This window comes from Desmodus rotundus, chromosome 3 (assembly GCF_022682495.2).
Source record: "Desmodus rotundus isolate HL8 chromosome 3, HLdesRot8A.1, whole genome shotgun sequence".
NCBI lineage: Eukaryota > Metazoa > Chordata > Mammalia > Chiroptera > Phyllostomidae > Desmodus > Desmodus rotundus.
In genome coordinates this window covers 87,912,345-87,935,203 of record NC_071389.1, presented here as the reverse complement: position 1 = coordinate 87,935,203, position 22,859 = coordinate 87,912,345, and the positions used below count along the sequence as shown (strand labels likewise).

Below are 22,859 nucleotides of genomic sequence, written 5' to 3'. Positions count from 1 at the left end.
CAGTGGGCAGGCATTTGAAAAAATAATTTTCACCACCCTATTTAAATGTATTTATATGTATTATAAATATTATTATATATTCAATATATGTTAATGAAATAAAACTAGAAGATTATATTGTGGCAAAGCTACATTACAATTTATATGGTTAATTTAAAGTAGTTCTGAGATGTTAATCAAGTAAGAAACAGCCTACTAAAGAGCAAAAAAGTGGACCTTAAACTGAACCAAAATTTTTAGAAACTTTTTGTTCAGTGCCGGAGATAAAAGTAGCTGTATGGGTAGAGTGTTTACTGAAGAGAAGGACAAAAAACAAAAGTATTGGGTTGGCCAAAATGGTTGTTTAGTTTTACCATGCTCTAGTAGTACTTAATTGTCTTTAACTTCATTTGAGACAATTTTGTTAGGTTGCATTGTGCCATCTATCACATCAATGTGCGTTCAGAAAAGAACCTTATCAAAATTGGTGAATTTTTGTGCAGCCATTTTAATATTGAGGATGGAAAAAGATACTCAACATTTTGGAGTATTACACTTTATTATTTCAAGAAATGTAAAAATGCAAATGAAACACAAAAATAGATTTGTGCCATGTATGGAGAAGGTCCTATGTCTGATTGAACATGTCAAAAGCGGTCTGTGAAGTTTCTTGGTACTATTGACATTTTGACCAAATAATTCTTTGCTGTGGGGCTGTCTTATGCACTGGAAGATGTTTAGCAGCACCTCTGGCCTCTAACCACTAGAAGCCAATAGTGGGTGACAGCCAACATACTCAAAATATCCATATAATAAAGTTATTGGTGAAAATAAAAAATGTGTCTTTTATTTTATGAAAAAATCTAAATGGACTGTTTGACCAATCCAATAGAATGTTCTACAAGTATAAAATATTTTTATTAAATTCGGAATTTCCAGATGAGGCAATATGGACACTTGACACAGTATGACTTTTTGACAGCCAGTAATGAACTTTTCTGTAAGATATTTTAGATGACCCTTTATTTTTATCTTTCACTTTTATTGTTTTAACAATGATATGCCTAGGCATTGTTTCCTTTTTATTTTTTCTGTAAGGATTCTAAGCTTTTTGGTTTTGGGGATTGATGTCTTCCATCAATTTTGGAAAATTCTCAGTGATTATCTCTTAAAATACTGTTTTTTAATACTATTTTTTCTGCACCATTTTCTTGTTCTTCTTTTAAAACTTAACTTATATGTGTATAGAATTTATTATTGTCCCACAGGTCTCACATGCTCTAATCTGTTTTTCTTTTTAAAATTCTAATTGCCGCTGTGCTTCAATTGGGATATTTCTGTTGACCTATCCTTTTTCTACTCTGCCCATTTCTACTGTTAAGCCCATTCAATCAATTTTTTAATTTTGAATATTTTTTTCTGTTCTAAAACATTTTTAAGTTCTTTTTTCTCCTGAAATTTTCACCCTTTTCATGAATTATTTTCATGTTTTCTTCTTTTTCTTTATCCTAATTGTAATGATTGTTTAAAGTCTTTGTCTATTAATTCTATAACTCAGTCATCTGTGGTTCAGTTTCCATTGACTGTTCCATTTTGTCTATGCATCACTGTTTTCTGTTTTTATGGATGTCTCATAGTTGTGTATTGTATGCCAGACATTGTGCATAAATGTTGTAAAGACTGAAGTGGAAAATGTGTATTTCTCCTGTCCACCCCCCGAAAAACCCTGTCTCTGTCAGGCAGCTAAGCTAAGAAACTGATCTCTCTGATTAGAATTGAGCTAAATTGGGGTTAGGTTGTAGCTCTAGTTTTAATTCATCACTGCCTTCAAAAGTTTTGAGGTATAAAAGATTTCTCTTTTCAGTTGGGCTTGGTTTCTAAACCCCATGTAACTGGGACTAGAGATGCTGCTCAGCTCTCTAGCCCTGCCTCTCGATGTCTGTGCCACTGGAGGTCTCTTCGACTCCCAGCCTGGACCTAAGTGCTCACATGCTGCTGGGCAGTGGATAAAAGTACTAAGGTTGAGAATTGGTAGTAAAGGTTTTCTCTGTGTTTGGGGCTCATATGTATCCAGTATTTCATATTAGCCCAAGATTGTTAGAAGTTCAGCCAGTTTATCCTATTACTAGCAGGCTCCCACCCAATAACAATTCTATTCTGTCAAACTGTTTCCTGGGTTTAAAGCTGCCTAGAGCTGTCCTAGCTCATATATGAAGGGCTTATCCCTGAGACTTAGTTTCCCCTAAGTTTTCTCATGTCTTCAAATCCCCAATGGATTAATAAATATACATAATTTAACTGGTGTTTTTTCCATGTTATGGTGAATTCATGTCCATGTCCATTATACCTAGAAGCAGGATCTTGAAATCTTCTGTTTTTGAAATCATTTTATTAACTTTTTTCTGATTATAAAAACAATAATCATTACAAAAAATTTCAGAGAAACCAGAAAACTGAAGAATACTTCATCCAATATGCATTTTTATTTTGTAAGACTGATGTAATCCTCTCTGAATTGCTTCAGTTTAAAAGTATTTGGTGTCCAAGTAGAAAGAACTTTGCTTTCTCTTTCAATCCTCCATGCAAAACTCAGACTCCACAATTCTTGTTTGCTTCATGGATTCTGCTTGTTCTGCACTATCCTTTAGGTACACCTTCTATGATATGGAAGATCAAATGCATCACCATTATATTATTCAGTGAAATGCAGGTCTGCAGTGTCTTTTTGTTCAGAAAGTATTCTCTTCATGGTACTCGGAAAGTGAAGATACTCTGAGGACATTATCACCTCCCACTACCAGGACTATTATAATGAGATGGCATTGGTAGTTGACTGGAAACTGATACATTTATTTCGCTTAATACATCATATTCTATTTCAAGCTATTGAAAAATATGCATGGCAATTCCACAGCATAGGACAGTTGTGGAAACATTCAGGTTTGTGGAAAGGGTTCTCTGAGAGGTACAATGAAGCTTAGTGATCTTTTCGTGCCAGAGAGGAAAAGAGTGAGTCCCAAGCTACACATTAGGAAAAATATCTCTCCTATGATATTCAGCAAGGGAAAGGGTACTAAAAGAGTAAGTAAAGCAAAACAGTTGTTGTCAGATAAAGTTAATTCATTTATTTGATAACTTATGGCTCTTATCCTCCTTTTCAGTCAATAGCAATGGCCAGATTTAGTCTTGTTGCTATATTTATATATTTGGGACTCTCAGCATGGTTGCATGTGACCAATCTATTTTGTAAAACAAGTTGAAGTGAAGTTTATTTTGTGCGAGAGCACTGACTTCCTTTTTACATCATTACAGGTGAGACAATGCTGTGTGGTGTTACTAGGTTGTTTGTAGCCTTGAATTGTTTCTCATGCACAAAATGATACTGGTGTTTTACACGTTTATAGATGAGCTTAAACCTTAATAAGTTCTTCTTTTCTTTATTAAAATGAACTATAGTCTAAGTTATTTTAAAAATGGTTGGGATAAAGGCTAAAATAAATAATAAGAGTTATATGCATTTCATATGTTTATGAACATTTTTAAAAGATTTTATTTATTTATATTTTTAGAGAGAGGGGAAGAGAAGGAGAAAGAGAGGGAAAGAAATATCAATGTGTGGTTGCATCTCATGTGGCCCCCACTGGGGGCCTGGCCTGCAACCCAGGCATGTGTCCTTACTGGGAATTGAACCAGCAACCCTTGGGTTCACAGCCCATGATCAATCCACTGAGCTACACCAGCCAGGGCTGTTTATAAACATTTTTATATTTATTATCCAAGTTGATGATTGTATCAACTCTGTGAGATAGATACTTATTATATCTTTGTTTTTTATTGATGAGGAAAGTTGAATGCATGGAAACCTGGATACAAAAAGAAAAGTGACTTGCCCAAAACCATAAGAAAATAAATGATAGAGTTGAGTCAGTACTGGTCAAATTCTTATTTTATCTATTTTGAACATACTCACTAAGAGAAGATTATTATGAGAGGAACATTAGTTTTTACTTCTAAAAGTAGGGATAAAATAGATGAAATTACCATTTTAACATCAGCTCAGCTTTATTTTAAATGATGGTTCAAAGTAGGTTCTTGATTTTATTTTTCTTCTTCATTTAGCTTGTATTTTCTTATCACAGAGGTTATTCACAGCCAACTAGCCAAATGAAAAGTATGGCTTGATTAAGAATCTCTCTTGTCAAGTAATTTGTGCCTAATGTTTTTAGCTTTCCCATGGGCGGTTGTAGAAAATGGTAAATCTGGTTTAAATGAAACCTGATCCTGTTAATGGTTTAATAGCAGCTGCCACAGGGTTATGGCATTTTTCAACAGATGCTTCTGTTTCATTTTAAACATAAACTAAATCTTGGAATATTTACATAAATCATATAAAATATGCCTACTCACTTTTGGCTAAATATATTGTTATAAAATAGTCTTAAGCAAGTCTTTATCTTTGCCTTATCTTAATTTACAATTATTCACATAACATTAAAAAATCCTCAACTGTACTCTATTTTAAAAAACTATTTCTCTTACACTTCCTTAAAAATGTTTTTAAGGGCTGAGGGTAGGCTCCATCTCTGCATCTGGGAACTTGGGTAAAGGCTTGGTCAATCTGATCATTACATACATCTTTATGCCCCATTCATATTTATTTAGCACTGACAAATTGCTCCTACAATTGATGTGCTTTATACTATCAATTGAAATAAAGAGGATAGTCACAAAATTAAGTGGGACACTATCTTTCATTGAATAGCTGGATATTATCATAGTAATTCAAGCTATCATTATGCCTAGGATCATTTTCTCTGGAATATGTTAGTCAATTTTTCAAGTTTTATGTATTTATTTACTTAAATTTGTATGTATTGATTTTAGAGATAGAGATAGATAAATAGATAGATAGATTAGATAGATCGATAGATATTTGTTGTTCCACCTATTTATGTATTCGCTCGCAGCTACTTGAATGTGCTCCAACCAGGGATGGAACCTACAACCTTGGTGTGTTGGGTCAATGTTCCAACCAACTGAGCTACCTGGTCAGGGCTAACAACCATTTTTTTTAAACAAAGTATTTCTTCTGTGCAAAGCACTTATGAAGGGTATATGAGAGCTGCAAAGATGAATGTCAGGCAAGCAAAGCAATGACTATGACAAAATATAGAAACAGAGAGCATAGAAAATAGATTCACAGAGTTACCAGTTTGAGCAAAAAGGATTGGAAAGTACAGCATACCATGTTAGGTAACACATAATCCCTTTGATTCTTGAGGATCATAAAGTATAGAATTTTGAACTGGCAAGATCAAATTTGTCTTTTATTTGTTTGGGTCCCATTTTCATTCTGTTATGATTGCTCAATTACCTTGGGCTGGAAAGGTTATTTACATAACTGCATCCAAAGGAGAGTTTTTGAGGGCAGAAAAGAGAAATACAAATCAACATTTTACTTAATTTTAAATTATCTATGGCATCAGTGAATATGATGTGCTTATGCATGCAAGCATCCCAATCTCTCTTTGTCTAATATCTTTCATAGGTACTTCCTCCGAAGAAAGACGTGAAACCTGACATGGCTTTCTTATTTGAACTGTTTCTCCTTCGTGGGAAGTATGCTTGTTGCGACTGTGTTGTGGGCTGGTCAGCCTTCCCTTTATGTGATAACAACTTTGATATAGTAGAGGGAAAATTCAAGTGTCCCCTTCTCCAAGGACATTATGACCAGAAACTCAACAACTTCAGGAAAATCGAAGATTTGATTTGTCTTGATTTGGACCACTGGCTGTGCAATCTCTATTTTCAGGTTTGCAATATGATTTAGTAAGTAGAATAATAATTTATAATTTTTCCAAAGATTCTCTCTAGCCTTCAGTTTCCTTTCATGCTATTGAAAAGTTCAATAATCATAAACCCTTAAAAGAAATTATATCCTAATGCTAATTTATGCTAATGCAGATTAAATTGATGTCCGCAAAGAAGGAATAAAATTCTAGAGGTAGTGGGAATCTTAAAGATAATTTAAACCATACTCCTATGTTATGAATGGGCTAGGTCACTCAAGCCCCCAATTCTCAGTTTCCAGTCTTTTGCTCCTGGAGCAGATGGGTCTCTTCAACATGAAGCTAGAGTTAAGGTACTTGTTTTTTTTTTTTTTTTTCCTTATCAAAGGCACTTATTGAGCTTTAGTTCTGTATTGGGCATTGGTTGTCCTCACAATCAAAAGATATAAAAGATCTTGTCTCCACCTTCCAGTTTGCCATTTATTTGATGAGACAGACATGTATTCACACATGGACAAAATCAAGGGGGAGGGTAGAGGTGGGGGAGGAAGGGGGGTTCAGCTGGAGTGGGGTGGAGGGATGGGGAGAAAAGGCATACAACTGTAATTGAATAACAATAAAAATTAAAAAAATCTTTAAAAATAATACACAATAAAATGAAAACCACTATTCAGTCACGTATATTGAGATTACAAACTATTTTTGAAATAAAACAATTAAATACAAAAAAAAAGAAAAGAAAAAGCATACAGCTGTAATTGAATAACAATAAAAATTTAAAAAAAAACCATGGAAAAAAAATTAATGGCCCACATTTCCACAGCATGTGAGCAGACATAACAAAGCTCCCTTCGCCATCCATACATTTCAAAGCAAACTCTCTTGTTTATCTAAACAAACAAACAAAAAGCTTTGGGCATACCCATTTATTTATATATACCTGGAGTCTTATTTTTTAAAACAAATCTCAGCAGAAATGCCATTGCATAAATGTATTCAAGGCAAATATCACAGATGATGCAAAAAAGAAAGTGATAGCACACATTAAGTATAAAGAATTCCAACACAATTTTAGTCTATTTTTGTCTTATATGTATGAATATGTTCATCCTGATTATGATATTTCCCCATGGTAGTTGTATCATAAAATGCTATGATGTTTTCTTCCTTTTCAATCTATCTACCAGGAAACCCATGTCTTCAGTCAAAACATGAACAGTTTGATATATATCTTGTGTGATGGCTTTTCTGTTTCCTATTTATTTTATGTTTAATTAGCTAGCAATCTTTTCTTTGAGCTAATTGTGTTATAATGTTTTGCTAAAATATCTTATTTGGGTAGTCTAGGTATGCTGTTAAGAAAACAACTCATATGAATCTAAAGGAGCACTGAAAAATCACCCAAATATTAAAGAACTATAGAAAAGCCACAAAAATATTTAACAGATCAGTGACTTATGCACTGTACTAAGAAACTAAAATGAAATGAAAAGGAAAATATAACCATAAAAGAAAATGAATTTTGGTATAGCTATTGGCTAGTATGAAAGGCATCTATAAATTTTCTCTAACTTTTTCACTAATTGTACCTAAAATTTAGTGTTATATAAATTATGGCATGGAAATAGGAACACTAACTTTGTTTTGTAATAAATAATTTATGTAGTACAGGTGTTGATCATAAAGATATATATATTATATTATATATCTTAAATTTCAGATAAAATCAAGAAGTGATGTTTAAAATTTTAGAAAGACATGAAAAGTAGTTGTTTGGTAAACAACATTAACATAATTTGTTTCACCAAAATCTACTTGATTTGAGCACATTACTAACATTTTCCTCTTTTATCTTTGACTCTATTTAAAAAAAAACCTTTGTGAAAAAGTAGTATTATGATTTATCTCCACAGCCCACTTAGTCATTAACCATAACAGATGGATGCAATTGTCCACGACATTCTTATATGATAGAGAATAACAGGAATTTTCTCCCTCTGTAAGTTTAAGGGGGGTAGTGACTGAGTCATCTTAATGAAGAGAACACCATTAGGCAACACATTATTTTCTGATTATAATGCAGGATAAGTAGAAATATACATGTTTGTCTTTCATTAGGATGAAAATAAAAATTCTCATATTGAAACCCCATTTTCCTTTTATGTGAAATTCTGAAATACAGTCATGTGCCATTTAACAGTGGGGATATGTTGTGAAAAACTTGTCAGGTGATTTCATCATCCAAGCATCATAGAGTACTTATATAAACCTAGATGGTAAGCTTACTACACACCCAGACTTATGGTATAACCTATGGTTCCTGGGCTGCAAACCTGTATTGTGGGCTATGGTATAGAACAGTATAAGATGAAATGAAGCACAGAATAAAATGGTGTAGTCAAGAAACATAGTAAACACAAAACATATGAGGCTGCTGTTGGCATGACACTGCGGTGTTCTACAGCAATTTTTTATATTCTAAAGTGGTGGAGGGAAATGGAGACAACTGTACTTGAACCACAATAAAATAAAATAAAATAAGTATTCAAAAAAACATTCTTCTTATGACATACATGCACAAAAAAAGATAAAAAGTGTAGTATAATAAATACATAAACCAGTAGCATAGTAATTTATTATCATCATTAAGTTTTATGTACTGTACATAATTGCATATCTTATACCTTTATACACCTGGTAGTACCAGAGGTTTGTTTACACTGGCATCACCACAAGCAATGGGTAATGTATTTTATTACAACCTTTCAACAGCTATGACATTACAAGGTGATAGGAATTTTTTAGTTCCATTATAATATACATATTGTCATATATGAGGTCTGTCCAGAGGTATCTAGTCATGTCATATGAAAAATAGAGATATCTGTTGAAGAAGATACAAGATACAAGAAACATTGTACACAGGATAATGACATCTTAGTCCCCTTCAAAGTAGGCACCTTGGGACCTCACACAGTTCTCCCAATTGCCCTCAGCTGCCCCATCATATTTTCCCGAATCTCATCAGCAGTCTGAAATCTCTCCCTTTTCAAAGGTGATTTTACTTTTGAAGTCACAGGGCACCAAACATGGGCTGTGGGGGGCTGAGTCACCTGGGTGATTTGATGTTTCACAAAAAAACTCTGCATATGAGATGTGATGCGTGAGCAAGTGAGCTGCCAGTCACCAGTTGCCCATAGCTGAGGCCTTCTGAACTATCTGAACAGTTTCCGCAAAGGAATGGTGAGACCTCACACAAAATTTGATGCAGATTTATTGTTCTACTTGTTGAGTCATGTTGATTGCGATGGCCACTCCATGGCATCTACCACCTCCACTGACTAGCACACTGAAGTTGTCATTGTTTACTCATGTGCATTCCAGTCTACTCTCCTTGGCTGCCAGGTTATATTGATGTCCACAAACTATTCTTATCATATTAGCAATGGCTGGACTTTTTTCCAGACAGAATTCATTAAAGGTAATCCAGCACTGACTGAAATGTTATGTGGCACATAACTGTACGTGGATTTTTCTGATGTGAGTGTTCCTAAACGCAAATATTCCTGAACAAATAAATGTAAATTTGGTACTCATTTTGGAGTTACTCAGAAAAAGAGTAACTTAGATGGGAGACAGAAAGAAGAGATATTGGAACAGAAAAGTATTCCTTGCAACACAGCCTTAGAAGATATTACAGGAAACAAATATAGTCAGATAAATCCTGATGATTCCCCCACCCCCATGTCTGTTATGGGACAGAAATTTCTAGTCTGAGAGGGGCTGGCAGAACCAGGGCATGTGGCTTAGCCATGACCTCATGTGTTCTACCATAGTGTTATCAGGGGTGAAACTCAGGCTAAGGACCCTGCACATGAAGGAGGAGACAGGAGAACTGCTCTAATTCAGCCTCCATAGCATGTGTAAAAAAAATAATGAGAGAGAAAATTATGCAAGCAAGATAGCCTTTTAGTTATCCCCAGAAAATCTTTTCTATCAATTTCTCACTTTTCTGAGTGTTTCATTTCCCATGTCATTGATTTTTTTCTTCTAAGTCGTTCATTATTCAAATTTTAAACAGAGAAAAGTTGAAAAAATTTCATTGAAAATCCATGTAGTCACCACTAGGTTCTTTATTCTTGTTAGTTATTTGAGAACTTAAAATGTTTTGGGGGATAACAAATAGTGAATGAATATTTGCTAATTCCACCCCAATATAAATATTAGACAATGTTATTTGGAAGAAGAAATTAAAATAGAAGGTAAAACAAAGAAAACACTAATACACATATAGAACAGTGGCAATATCTGAAACAATTATGTAAAACTTTTAATACAAAATAGTTTATTCTTTGTAAAGCAACCAAACAAAAAACAAATAATAAGGTTTGGTAAATTGACTTCATAATTGACCTTTTGGATTTTGTAAATTGTATCATTGTTCCAAAGAAAATTACCTGCATGTGTAATATTTTCAAATATTTAATAACAGATTTATTTCTTAATAGGTAATTAAACTTCCTGTGTGTTTGGATGATCGAAAAACCCACATGAGACATACTCAACTTCCACCTGAATTTCCAGTTTGTTTAAAGGCTGAAGCAAGGAATATAGAATCAGGTGTGGAAAATACAACTGGACTTTCAGGGAAAGAAAAAGAGAAAAGCATTTGTGCATCAATGAATAATAAGGCTAAATCCTCCTTACACTCTCCACAGGGTAAGTTGACTCTTTTTCTGTATTCTATTACTAATAGTTCAAGTTGTGTTATATTACATAAAACTAGGTAATGTTTTAATTATTAATGCATTTCTTTCTATACCATGCTGTTTAAAGAGAAAGTAATCACATACAAATGTTCATTTTCATATTAAATAACTATTAATCATATAATTAAGTGTAAAATTACGTGATGAAAACACAAGTATTTTCCCCATGGTCATATTGCTCTAAAATATATATATGTTTTTTAGTTTTCTGGGAGATAACCTTACTTTCTTTGACTCTTAGTTATAGATTTTAATTTTTCTTGCATTCCTACAAAAGTGGTAACCAACAAATGGCTATGAAAGAGAAAATATTCTGATAAAAATGTTCTTAGATAATACAGTTTATTTAATAAGCCCCTGTTTTCAAAGGTTGGCTTAATCAAGTGCTGAATAAGCGAATAATGTTCTTTGAAATATTCAATGTGCATAAGTTTCATTTTTTTTGCAAAATAATTATTTTATATTAGTAATAATCATAGGGGGTAGACTGTTAGTAGTTGCAGTAATAGTAGCAATCATAGCATCATCAGCATCAAACTTAAACTGGAAATATTATCAGTAATAATAATCATATGCTTTTCATGTTTTTAGTGTGCCAAGCACTGTGAGTTTATTTTTTGAAATTATCAAATATTTTAAACATACTGTACAGAACATAGCGTAACATACACTAGCTCTTAGTACCCAGCTTTCTTGCTATTTCGCCATATTGCTTCACATCTTTTCTTTCAAAAAGTAACATATTACATGTAGTTAAAGCCCTCTGTAAATTGAAGCATGGTTGTATTCCCAGACCTCTTAGACATATTACTAATCCTTATTACATTTCGTACATGTGTATGTAACTATAAACAATACATACGTTTTCTTTGCATTAAAAGTTTATATAAATATAGCACACTTTACATCTTCTGCAACTTTATTTTCTCCCAACATTATCTTTGAGATTTATGTACACACATCACACATATTTTATAAATTTTTGGTTTATTGATTTAATTGCTATATAGAATTTTTTGCATGATTATAGCAAAATTTGTTTATTGTTGTTATTTATATTGTTCTCAGTTTTACTCTGTTGTAAACAAGGGTCCAGTGAGTATTCTTGGGCTTGTCCTGCTTGGGCACATGGTTGTAAATATCACTAGAGTATATGGACCAAGCAGAGGAACACTGAATCACAGGGCACACACTTCTTAAATTTATAGCACAGTGACTGTTTGCCATGCAAAGTAGGTGTGTTAGTTTACTCTCATAATAACTGTGTAGGAGACTTTATTTGGCTCATATTCTACCAATTCATGTTAATGTCAGTTTTGCCAGTTCAATTACAGTGAAATGATATCTATTTATTTTAATTAGAATTTCCTTGAAAACAATTGAGGTCGAACACTTTTTCCACGTATTTCTGTTGGCCATGGTTTTATATTTTGTGGATTGCTTGCTCTTATACTGTGTTCACTTTTCCTTTGGCTCACTTTCCTGCCCCTCCTCCCCCATTGACTTGTAAGTGCCCTAGTGCTGTTTTTTTTTTTTTTTTTTTAAGTGGGATGAGTGGTGGGAAATACCTGATTTCTGATTCAACTTTTGATGGTCATTGATTATTTAATTGCTCTATTATTAATTCATTTAAAAAACTAATTGGGACTCCTGGCCAAAATGGAGGTGTAGGTAGATGCACTGTGCTTCCTCGCACAACCCAAAGAAGGACAACAACAAATTTAAAAACAAAAAACAACCAGAACTGCCAGTAAATCAAACTGTATGGAAGTCTGACAACCAATGAGTTTAAGGAGAAACATTCATCCAGACCTGCAGGAGTGGTGGAGACGGGCACCCAGTGTGGAGAGGACTCACATCAAGGCGGCAGCTGGCAGACCAAGTGGTCCCATGTTTACATGCAGATAAACTAGGAGGAACAACTGGGAAGCAAGACAGACCCCACAACACAGGGTACCAGCACAGGGAAATACATCCTCAAAACCTCTGACTGAAAAAACCTGAGGGGGTTGAGGCATCAGGAGAAACTCTGAGCCTCACAGGAGAGTTTGTTGGAGAGACCCAGAGGGTCCTAGAATGTGGGAACAAACCCACCCACCTGGGAATCAGCACCAGAAGGGCCCAATTTGCTTGTGGGTAGGGAAGGAAGTACTGAAAGCCCATCAAGAGCCAAGCAAGAGGCATCATTCCCTCTTGGACGCCTCCCTGACATATAGCACCATAACAGAGTCCTGGGTTGCCCCATCCTGGTGAACACCTAAGGCCCTGCCCCTTACTATGAAACAGGCTCACCCAGATAAAAAAAAAAATGGCCCAAATGAAAGAACAGATCAAAGTGCCAGAAAAAATACAACTAAGCAATGAAGAGAGAGCCAACCTGTAAGATGCAGAGTTCAAAACACTGGTACTTAGGATCCTCACAGAAATGGTTGAGTATGGTTGCAAAACAGAGGAAAAAGTGAAGGCTATGAAAAGTGAAATAAAGGAAAATGTGCAGGGAACCCACAGTGATGGGAAGGAAAACAGGACTCAAATCAATGGTTTGGAGTAGAAGGAAGAAATAAACATTCAACCAGAATGGAATGAAGTAACAAGAATTGAAAAAAATGAGGAGAGGCTTAGGAACCTCTGGGACAAATTTAAACATTCCAACATCTGAATCATAGGGGTGCCAGAAGGAGAAAACGAAGAGCAAGAAATAGAAAACTTACTTGAAAACATAATGAAGTAGAACTTCCCCAATCTGGCAAAGGAAGTAGATGTCCAGGAAGTCCAGGAAGCTCAGAGAGTCCCAAAGAAGTTGGACCCAAGGAAGCACACACAAAGGCACATCATAATTACTTTAGCCAGGATTAGGAATAAGGAGAGAATCTTAAAAGCAAGAAGAGAAAAGGAGAAAGTTACCTACAAAGGAGTTCCCATAAAACTATCATCTGATTACTCAAAAGAAACCTTTCAGGCAAGAAGGGGCTGGGAAGAAGTATTCCAAGTGGTGAAAGGCAAGAACCTCCATCCAAGATTACTGTATCCAGCAAAGCTATCATTTAGAATGGAAGGACAGATAAAGTGCTTCTCAGATAAGGTCAAGTTAAAGGAGTTCATTATCACCAAGCCCTTATATGAAATGTTAAAGGGACTTATCTAAGAAAAATAAGATAAAAAATACAAACAGTAAAATGACAACAAACTCACAACTATCAACAACTGAACCTAAAATAACAAAAACAAAAAAAAACTAAGCAAGCAACTAGAACAAAAACCAGATCACAGAAATAGAAATCATATGGAGGGTTATCAGTGGGGAGTTGGAGGGGGTAGAATGGTGGAAAAGGTACAGGGAATAAGAAGTATAAATGGTAGGTACAAAATAGACAGAGAGGGGTTAAGAATAGTGTAGGAAATGTAGAAGCCAAAGAACTTATGTATTGTCCATGTATGACCCATTGACATAAACTAAGGTGGGGGAATGCTGATGGGAGGGGCTGTGCAGTGTGGAGGGAAATAAAGAGGAGAAAATGGGACAACTGTAAGAGCATAATCAATTAAATATATCAAAAAACTAATTGTATTAACTTAGTCATAGTATTATATTAATTTTAAAATTATTTCCTTTTGTAGTACTCTTATTGGCTAGGTGATAGATTCACAATTGTTCAAAGTAAAATCTGCCTTCCACTGCTATAACCCCCAGCAACCTGGTTCTTCTCCTTTGAGTAAATCAATAGTTTTTTGTGCATTACTCAATAGATAAGTAAATATATATAATTATGATTTTGAAATACTAGTAAATCTGTAGTTATATTACTCTCTTCATTTGTAATATGAGTTAGTGCATGACATTTTGCTTTTCTATATCAGTCCTACTTAAGTTTTATATTTTCACCATTTTTTAAAAAAGATATACAACTGTTCATTTGCCTCTATTAAGGGTAAAATCACTAAATATGACTGGCTTTATTTATTTTTACCTGTAATTCTGTCAGATATTGCTTTATATATTTTAAATCTGTTAAGTGAATTCAAGAGTTTATGATTGTTAAAGTTTTATGGTGTTATTATTTCTTTCATATAAAGATAGTTTCCTTCTATATGTCTGTAAATGATTTTACATTTATATTCTAGTTATTCTGTTATTAATACTACTATCTGCATTTTTTGATAAATGTTCTCATGGAATATATTATTTTTCTGTGCTATATTTAAAAAATTAAAACTCATTTGTGGTGCTCTTTTGGGTATGTCTTAGCCGCATAAATTTAGATTTTATTTTTGTGTTCATGACAAGTAGATAATGTGTATTTTAATAGGTAAATTTAATTTTTTTGTAATTATTGCTTTCTGTTATATTTGTATTTGTTAATAACATTTTATTTTGCATTTTGTCTTCTATTTATTTGCTTTCAAAGAATACTTTTTTCTGAATTTCTTTTAAGCCCAAATAATTTTCTTTATCCTATTTATCCCCTGCTTTTATAATCTATGATTTTTATTGTTAATTATTATAGACATTATCCTTAATTTTGTCATCTAAATAGTTAAATATGTTATCTTTACAAATCTGCGTTTATTCAGTGCTTCTGTTCCTGACTGTGGCAAGGACTTTTGGTGCGCTTTAACTACCCATTAAACACCTCCAGGTGCTGTCACACTAGTACGGGCTAGGCTTTCAGTGTCTTTTTTTAATTAAGCAAAAAAAAAAAAAAAAGTAGTTATATTTTTATTCCCTATAGAAAATAAACTTACTGACACATTTGGTCAATATCTGTGCTTCATAATAGTTTTAATGTAGTCTGTCTTCACTCTGGTTCCCTTTTTCTTCTTGTTGAAATAAATACTTAGTAATTTTAAATTAGAGTTTGGATATGTGAGAGGAAAACTATTTTAGTTATTATATATGCCTCAAAAATCATTATTTTTTCAACTGTTGATATATTATTTATCCATGTATAAAATTCTACGGTAATAATAATTTTTCCTCCCTATTTTATCCACTATCTTTTTATGTCTATTGTGGTGATGAGAGATTGCTATTAAGTGAGTAGCCGCTGAAGGATTTTAAGAAAGGAAGTAATGTATTTCAGTTTCTATTTTAGGAAGATCCCTCTCATAATTTTTAGGAGGGTTTATTTGAGGAGGGCATATTTAGAAACAAAAAGTTTATAGTAGCCCGGGCAACAGAGGAGGGCCTGAATTAGAGCAGAGATGTTAAAGTTGGCGAAGAGAGTATATATTTGTAAAATACTAAACAGGTGTAATACAACTGACCATAGAACTAAGGATAAGAATGTTCCTGTTGATTAACTGGATAGGGATGGCAAGAAATAATTAAAGATGATTCCTAATTTTTTAGCATGAATAGATATGAATATCAAAGAGCATATGGTAAGAAGTAAAAGAGGGAGGGGCAATATTAGAAAAAAACTCATGTGCTTGACTTTGGACCTACTGTTATTATATTGCACCCAAGTAAAATGTGCAGGGGATTTTGGCAGAAATGCATGTGAAGCTCAGGAGAGAGTGGAGAGTAGGAAAGGAGAATATGTCTATTACAGAGGCATAAACACATGAACTGCAGCTGGCGTGGTTGAGTTCAACAAGGGAGAGAATGTAGAGTGATAGAAGTGCTGGGTTAGGGAGTAATTTAAGGAAACAGCAATGTTTTGTGTAAAGATGTTGTTTCTACCAGAATGGCCAGACCCAAAACCTGTGCTATTTGACTTTTTAGGTGACATCTGCCTTCTGTTTTTGTCCTGCCTCCCAGCTGATCAACACAGAGCTTCATGTTTAATCTCCAGCGATAAATGTTGGCTGGAGATCTCCAAATTTCTTAGAAATTATGCCTTGTTGGTTCAAGTGAAAGTCCACAGGTTGCTAGGCTCAATTACTTGAGCCCTTGTTTCCTTCACTAAGAGCCAGGTCCAGTACAAGCTCTGGGCTTCTGTATCCAAGCTTGACCTGTTTACCTTCGTGTAAACCACTACCATCAGAAATTATGCCAACTGGCTTTAAATAAGTATTTGTGAAAATAAATTAGAAATGAGATACATAGTGAAGCTAGGTAATAAATGCCAACACTTATAAAGCAATGTGATTAAAATGTATTGTTTCTCGTACTTGAGAACTTGGACTTGCTTTACTTGTAGTCAGAGATGAGAGGTGACCCACATCATGATCGGGTTTTGGAGGATAATGAGTAGAGCTAGCAGTCCTCAAAATGCACAACTTTAAGCTGACTTAAAGCATTCTCTGTTGGAATTTAATAGGTTTGAGGCTTTCATTTTCTATTTCAGATGCAAGTATCCTAGGTGATAACAATAGGTGTGCTGCTGTCAATATGTTCCATGTGAATAGGGGAAAGTGGGGAGTTGGGGGCATACAATAAGCCTAAAGCAGTGGCAGTCTGCGAAAGGCCAGAGAGTGTCATCAGATGCCAGCCAATGTCAGGTTGAGCCTCTTTCCGCATTGCTTCATGGGGCAGCTCTGCTGAGGGCTTTGTGGAAATTGCGATTAAGTGTCACTTAGTTGTATCTGCAGGAGAACAGTTTTTACGCAATGTCTTTCCTATCTTTATGTTGAATCAGACAGTCAGGCCTTCCATCACAGGGCTCTAAGATTCCTCTTTCTGTGGCAACAAATTACTTTAACTTTAGAATATAATCTCTGTAACCCGGGAATCTGAGGTGTAGAAGGGAAAGAAAAAATCCAAACCACTTCTAATCATCTTCCTAAGACAGAATTAATAAATCAAGAAAATAGACAATTGTGATTTCATTAGACAATAGAGTACGTTATAATCAATTTTTTATTTAAATATTAATTTTAAATGTGCTGTCAACTCTGAAGCCACTATGTGGGATACTAAAGAATGGGCATTTGCAGTGTGGATGTCTTTCTTTATTTCTTCCTTTTTTTGCTTGTTCCCCCCGATATTTTAGATTTAAGCAAGGAGCTAAAAGTCTTATTTTGGAATTTTTAACTTTGAGAAAGTAGGTTCTGACTTAGTAATAATATTTCAGTGATACTGACATTTTAACCTAGTTTTAAGATACTGAGCAGAAGATTAGAAGCAATTACTTTAGGACCATTTTTTACCAGATCATTTTTGCTTTTTAGTTTTTCCTCAGGGTACTGTAGCTATATTTTCCATACCCATTGCACTGTGCTCTGAACTTGGCTGCTAAAATGCAGCTCCGTGCAGCTCCCATTTCCCTTTAAAGAGCACAGGTGACACTCTAAGAAACACGAATGCTGACAGGTTCAGTAAGAGAACACTGTGTACCATGTGAGGAAGAATATTTCACACTTTAGGAAAATGCTCTGGAAAAGGTCGATTATCATTTGCTCTGCTCTGAGCTCAGAGACGGAAGCCTCACATTCAAAGACTGCACAGGGACATCTTGCTATAATTTGGAATAAATTTACATAAAAATAAAACATAAGAAAACTCTTTGAATATATGTCCGGTACATTGCTTATATTTACTTTTCTTGGAAGATTCTTAAACATATTATTAGTAGTTAATATCCCCTATGGGTTTGTTTTCTAATATATCAGGCCACAATACAGTATGCTGTTTCTGCCACTGATATGTTGCTAAGAGATTTAATAATGGGTAAACAAACACAACATGTGGTAATTCATTTCAAATTAAAAGTTTATTAAACTCTGGCTTGATGGCTTTCTGGCTATTTACAATTAAAGGAGCAAGCATTAGGGGAAGGGTAACCACGTGGTGTATGTTCATGGCTGCAACATTTCTATCTGAAAAATATGTTTATGATCTTCCACAAGCTGTCCCACGCTGATAGGCTCCAGATGTAATCTGCCGAATCTACTACAGCCCCTGATCATGGAAAAATGACTTTAATGTTCACTTCTAAACACACATGTATATGCATGTATGCTCATACACAGCACACGTGCACACACCCTAAGAAGATTCTGTATTTAATCTCATAGTTGATGATTTAAGTGGCAATCAGTTTTGCAAATAGGTGGATGCCTGAGGCAAAAAATAATTATGAAAGGCTGCAAGAAAATAACTATAATATAACTTTTGGATTATTACCTCTTTTAGGCTGTTTTCCTTTTAGGAAGCAAACTAGGGAAATATTTGTTATGTTTGATAATAATTTTGTTTTGTATGGATCTACATTGAATTAACAATGGTCTCTGGCAAGACCTATATGTGATTTGTGATGGAAAATTTAATATAAGAGAGTTTTATTTTGCTACCACCAAGCACACTTCTAAATGTTGTGGGATTATTAACCAAAATAACATGAAATCCCTAACCCCAGGGGTTTACTTGAGTCCCAGCCTACTCCACACATGTTGAATAGAGGATGGGAGGGCCCATCAGCACTTTTGTACCTGCAGGACCAGCAAGCTTTCTGGGAGAGAGCAAACTTGGAGAAGTGAAGCAGATGTAATTGGCTAAATAACAGATACTTAGTTATTAGGTGAGATGGTCAATTGAGGGAAATGCCAATCAGATTGCTTTTCTATCTCAATCATGTCATTGTGGAAAACCCAGGGAGAAAGGAACTGCATGGAAACACTCTCCAACCTGCTAAAAGAGAAAACCTTTTCATTCAATTTCCATAAGACAAGGAAGAATAGTATCTATTATAGCACATACTATCCTGTGAGACAGTAAGGCTTACCATATATATAATTACAATTCTGTAATTCAAGCTGTTACAGAGGCCATTCTGGGACAATATAAGTGAGTAGATTATGAGCTCATGTGAGACAGGCTTCCAGACTCCCAGAAACAAATGTGTGAATGTTTGAGGGCAGCTGAAATTTGCCTGAAATTCTTTTTAATATAATGCTACTTTAAATCCTATATTGGTAAGATCTGGGGGAATGTATGTGAACTTCACAACCATGTCCTTGGGAAAGACAAGCATAGATGGAAATTCTTTGGGGTAAAAATCTGGGTGTTTTTACCCACAAAACAAGGACAAAGATAATAGTCTGTGCTTTGGACAAACATAATTTGGAGTTCAAAAGGCAACCATGATGGAAATTTTGGGGGGGTAAAAGAAAAGTCATAAAAAAAAGTAAGAAGTCAGAATGGTGTCAAGAATATTTGAGTAACTGTGAGGGACCATTGGATTCCAGCATTCATGAGGGGATGGATTTGGGTTAGAAATCCTTAAGGAGGACATTGCATTAACCCAAAGGAGAGATGGGTAGGGCTTGCGGTAGAATACTGGCAGTGGGATGTAGTCAAGAAGATTCAAGAGACATGTTAAAGTTGAATCGATAGGATTTAGTAAGTGAACAGTTATGTCATAATAAAAAATGAAAATTATAGTCAAGAGTATTTCTATCTCAGATCCAGGAAAATAGTGCTACCCTTATTAGAGATGAGGTACTCAAAAGAGCTGGTTTTAGATAAATGTTGACCAGTGGTTTTTGATAAACTGAATGTAAAGGGAAATTGAGAAGAAAATGACTGGCATGGAGTTAAGAAAGTGGATTGATTTCAAAGCTCAGGAGAAATGGATGTCATCCTGATAGAGGTGGGTACTAAAGCCACAGGAATGGTTGAGTTTACCAAGGAAAAGAAGAATGAAAAAAATGTTGTAGGAAAACCTTAATTTAAGAGACAAATGAGATAAGAACAAATGAGAGATCTGAAAATGTATGAGGAAAACCCTGAGGTATGACATCATGGAGGTCATGGAATTTTGTCTCAAGTAGAGAGAGGTAGTCACATCAACAAAATATTCTGTAACAGCACTACTCAAACTTTAAATGCATAGAAATCACCAAGGGATCTAGCATAAAGATGAAAACATAGTTTGCTTTGACAATAAAGTGAATTTTGATACTCTTTGAGAGAATCTGTAAGAAATGAGGGGACAAAACAAACTGTAATGACCACTGGACGGAGGAAGAAAGAAGAAATGAAGGCAGTGCATATAGGAAATACTCTTGAATATGAGATGAAGGAGAGATTTTTCAAGAGCAAGCTTAATGGATTCATGAGTTGAGGGAGGGTTTGCTGTCTGTAATTTTTAGGATGGACACTTGCCTCTCACTTCATAAACAAACCAGAAAGATTTGGAGGAGAAAAGATTCAAAATAAAAGAGGAAGAGGGAAATTGTTGGGATGATTTCCCATCACAAGCAAGTTAGAGGAGAGAGGTAAGTACTGGGAAGGAGAAAGAATAATTCTTTCATTGAGGTAAGAACAAAAGAGAAAATAATGCAGAGTAGATTAAAAAAAACTCTCCAATATTTTCTATATAAGAAAATGTTTTACGAGAGAACCAAGATGGCAGCGTAGACACACTATGCCTCCTCGCACAACCAGAACTGACAGAAAATCGAATGGCAAGGAAGTCCGACACCAAGTAGATAAAAAAGAAAATACATCCAGACCGGTAGGAGGGGCAGAGATGGGCACCGGGGTGGAGAGGACTCACGTGGCTGTGGCAGGACCGAGACTGGTGGAGTGTGGGATGAACAGGCAGGCAGTCTGACCACTGGCAGGCCCTGTGGCCCTACATTCCCGCACAGATAAACCGGGACAAATGGCGGGGAGCAAAGCAGACTGCACAACCCAGGACTCCAGTGCGGGGAAAGAAAGCCTCAAACCTCTGAGTGAAAACACCCCTGGGGGTTGGGGTGGCAGCAGGAGAGACTCCCAGCCTCACAGGAGAGGTCGTTGGAGAGACCCACAGGGGCGTAGGGTGTGCACAAGCCGACCCACTCCAGAACCAGCACCAGAGGGGCCCAATTTAATTGTGGGTAGCAGAGGGAGTGACACAAATCCGGTGGAGAGTGGAGCGGGCGCCCTTGCTCCCTCTTGGCCCCTCCCCCATGTACAGCATCACAGCACAGCAACCAGCGTTACCCCACCCCGGTGAACACCTAAGGCTCCACCCCTTTAAATAACAGACACGTCAAGAAAAAAAAAAGAAAAATGGCCCAAATGACAGAACACTTCAAAGCTCCAGAAAAAATACAACTAAGTGAGGAAGAGATAGCCAACCTATCGGATGCATAGTTCAAAACACTGGTTATTAAGACGCTCACAGATTGGTTGAATTTGGTCAAAAACTACATGAAAAAATGAAGGCTATGCCAAGAGAAACAAGGAAAATGTACAGGGAACCAATAGTGATGTGAAGGAAACTGGGACTCAAATCAATGGTGTGGACCAGAAGGAAGAAAGAAACATCCAACCAGAAAAGAATGAAGAAACAAGAATTCGGAAAAATGAGGAGAGGATTAGGAACCTCCAGGACATCTTGAAACGTTCCAACATCTGAATTATAGGGGTGCCAGAAGGAGAAGAGCAAGAACAAAAAATTGAAAACTCATTTGAACAAATAATGAAGGAGAACTTCCCCAGTCTGGCAAAGGAAATAGACTTCCAGGAAGTCCAGGAAGCTCAGAGAGTCCCAAAGAAGCTGGACCCAAGGAAGAACACACCAAGGCACATCATCATTACATTACCCAAGATTAAACAGAAGGAGAGAATCTTAGAAGCAGCAAGAGAAAAAGAGACAGTTACCTACAAAGGAGTTCCCATAAGACTGTCAGCTGATTTCTCCAAAGAGACATTACAGGCAAGAAGGGACTGGCAAGAAGTATTCCAAGTCATGAAAAGCAAGGGCCTATATCCAAGAGTACTGTATCCAGCAAAGCTATCATTTAGAATGAAAGGGAAGATAAAGTGCTTCTCAGATAAGGTCAAGTTAAAGGAGTTCATCATCACCAAGCCATTATTATATGAAATGTTAAAGGGACTTATCTAAGAAAAAGAAGATAAAAAATATGAAATATGATTTATTTTTAGAGAGAGGGGAAGGGAAGGATAAGGAAAGAAACATCAATGTGTGGTTGCCTCTAACATGCCCCCTACTGGGCACGAGGCCTGCAACCCAGGTATGTGCCCTTACTGGGAATCAAACCAGTGACTCTTGGGTTTGTAGCCCAGCACTCAAACCATTGAACCACATCAGCCAGGGCTGGACTTCTAATTTTAAATATTTAATATTATTAAATACTTTTTCTTCTGGCCTCTCTCAAGATAAGCTATCGTTGTCACAGTTGCTGTAGGTTTTGGCTTGAAGAGAAAATAAGGATGCAGAAATTAGATTCTGAGACCTCTGGAAAGGCTGAGCCACCTGAGTGTAGAAAAGCATTTACCTAGAGTATGAGATGATTCTAGCAGTCACTCTTAATCTAATGTTATTAAGAAAAATTGGGAACAAATTTGACTGCTTGCAGATGTATCAGTGATATAGAGGTCAAATATATACACCCTGAGGCTCCCATAAGAATGGTACCATGTATA

The 22,859-nt window shown here is 35.5% G+C and overlaps 1 protein-coding gene across 1 annotated transcript in view; it reads left to right on the top strand.

The window, feature by feature from the left end:
- Positions 1-22,859, top strand: part of LOC123478907 (uncharacterized) — a 256,478-nt gene that overhangs the window by 33,792 nt on the left and 199,827 nt on the right. The window contains exons 3-4 of the mRNA XM_053919712.1: positions 5,528-5,791; positions 10,277-10,491. Coding sequence (XP_053775687.1) covers positions 5,528-5,791; positions 10,277-10,491 — 479 coding nt within the window. The remainder of the gene's footprint in view (positions 1-5,527; positions 5,792-10,276; positions 10,492-22,859) is intronic.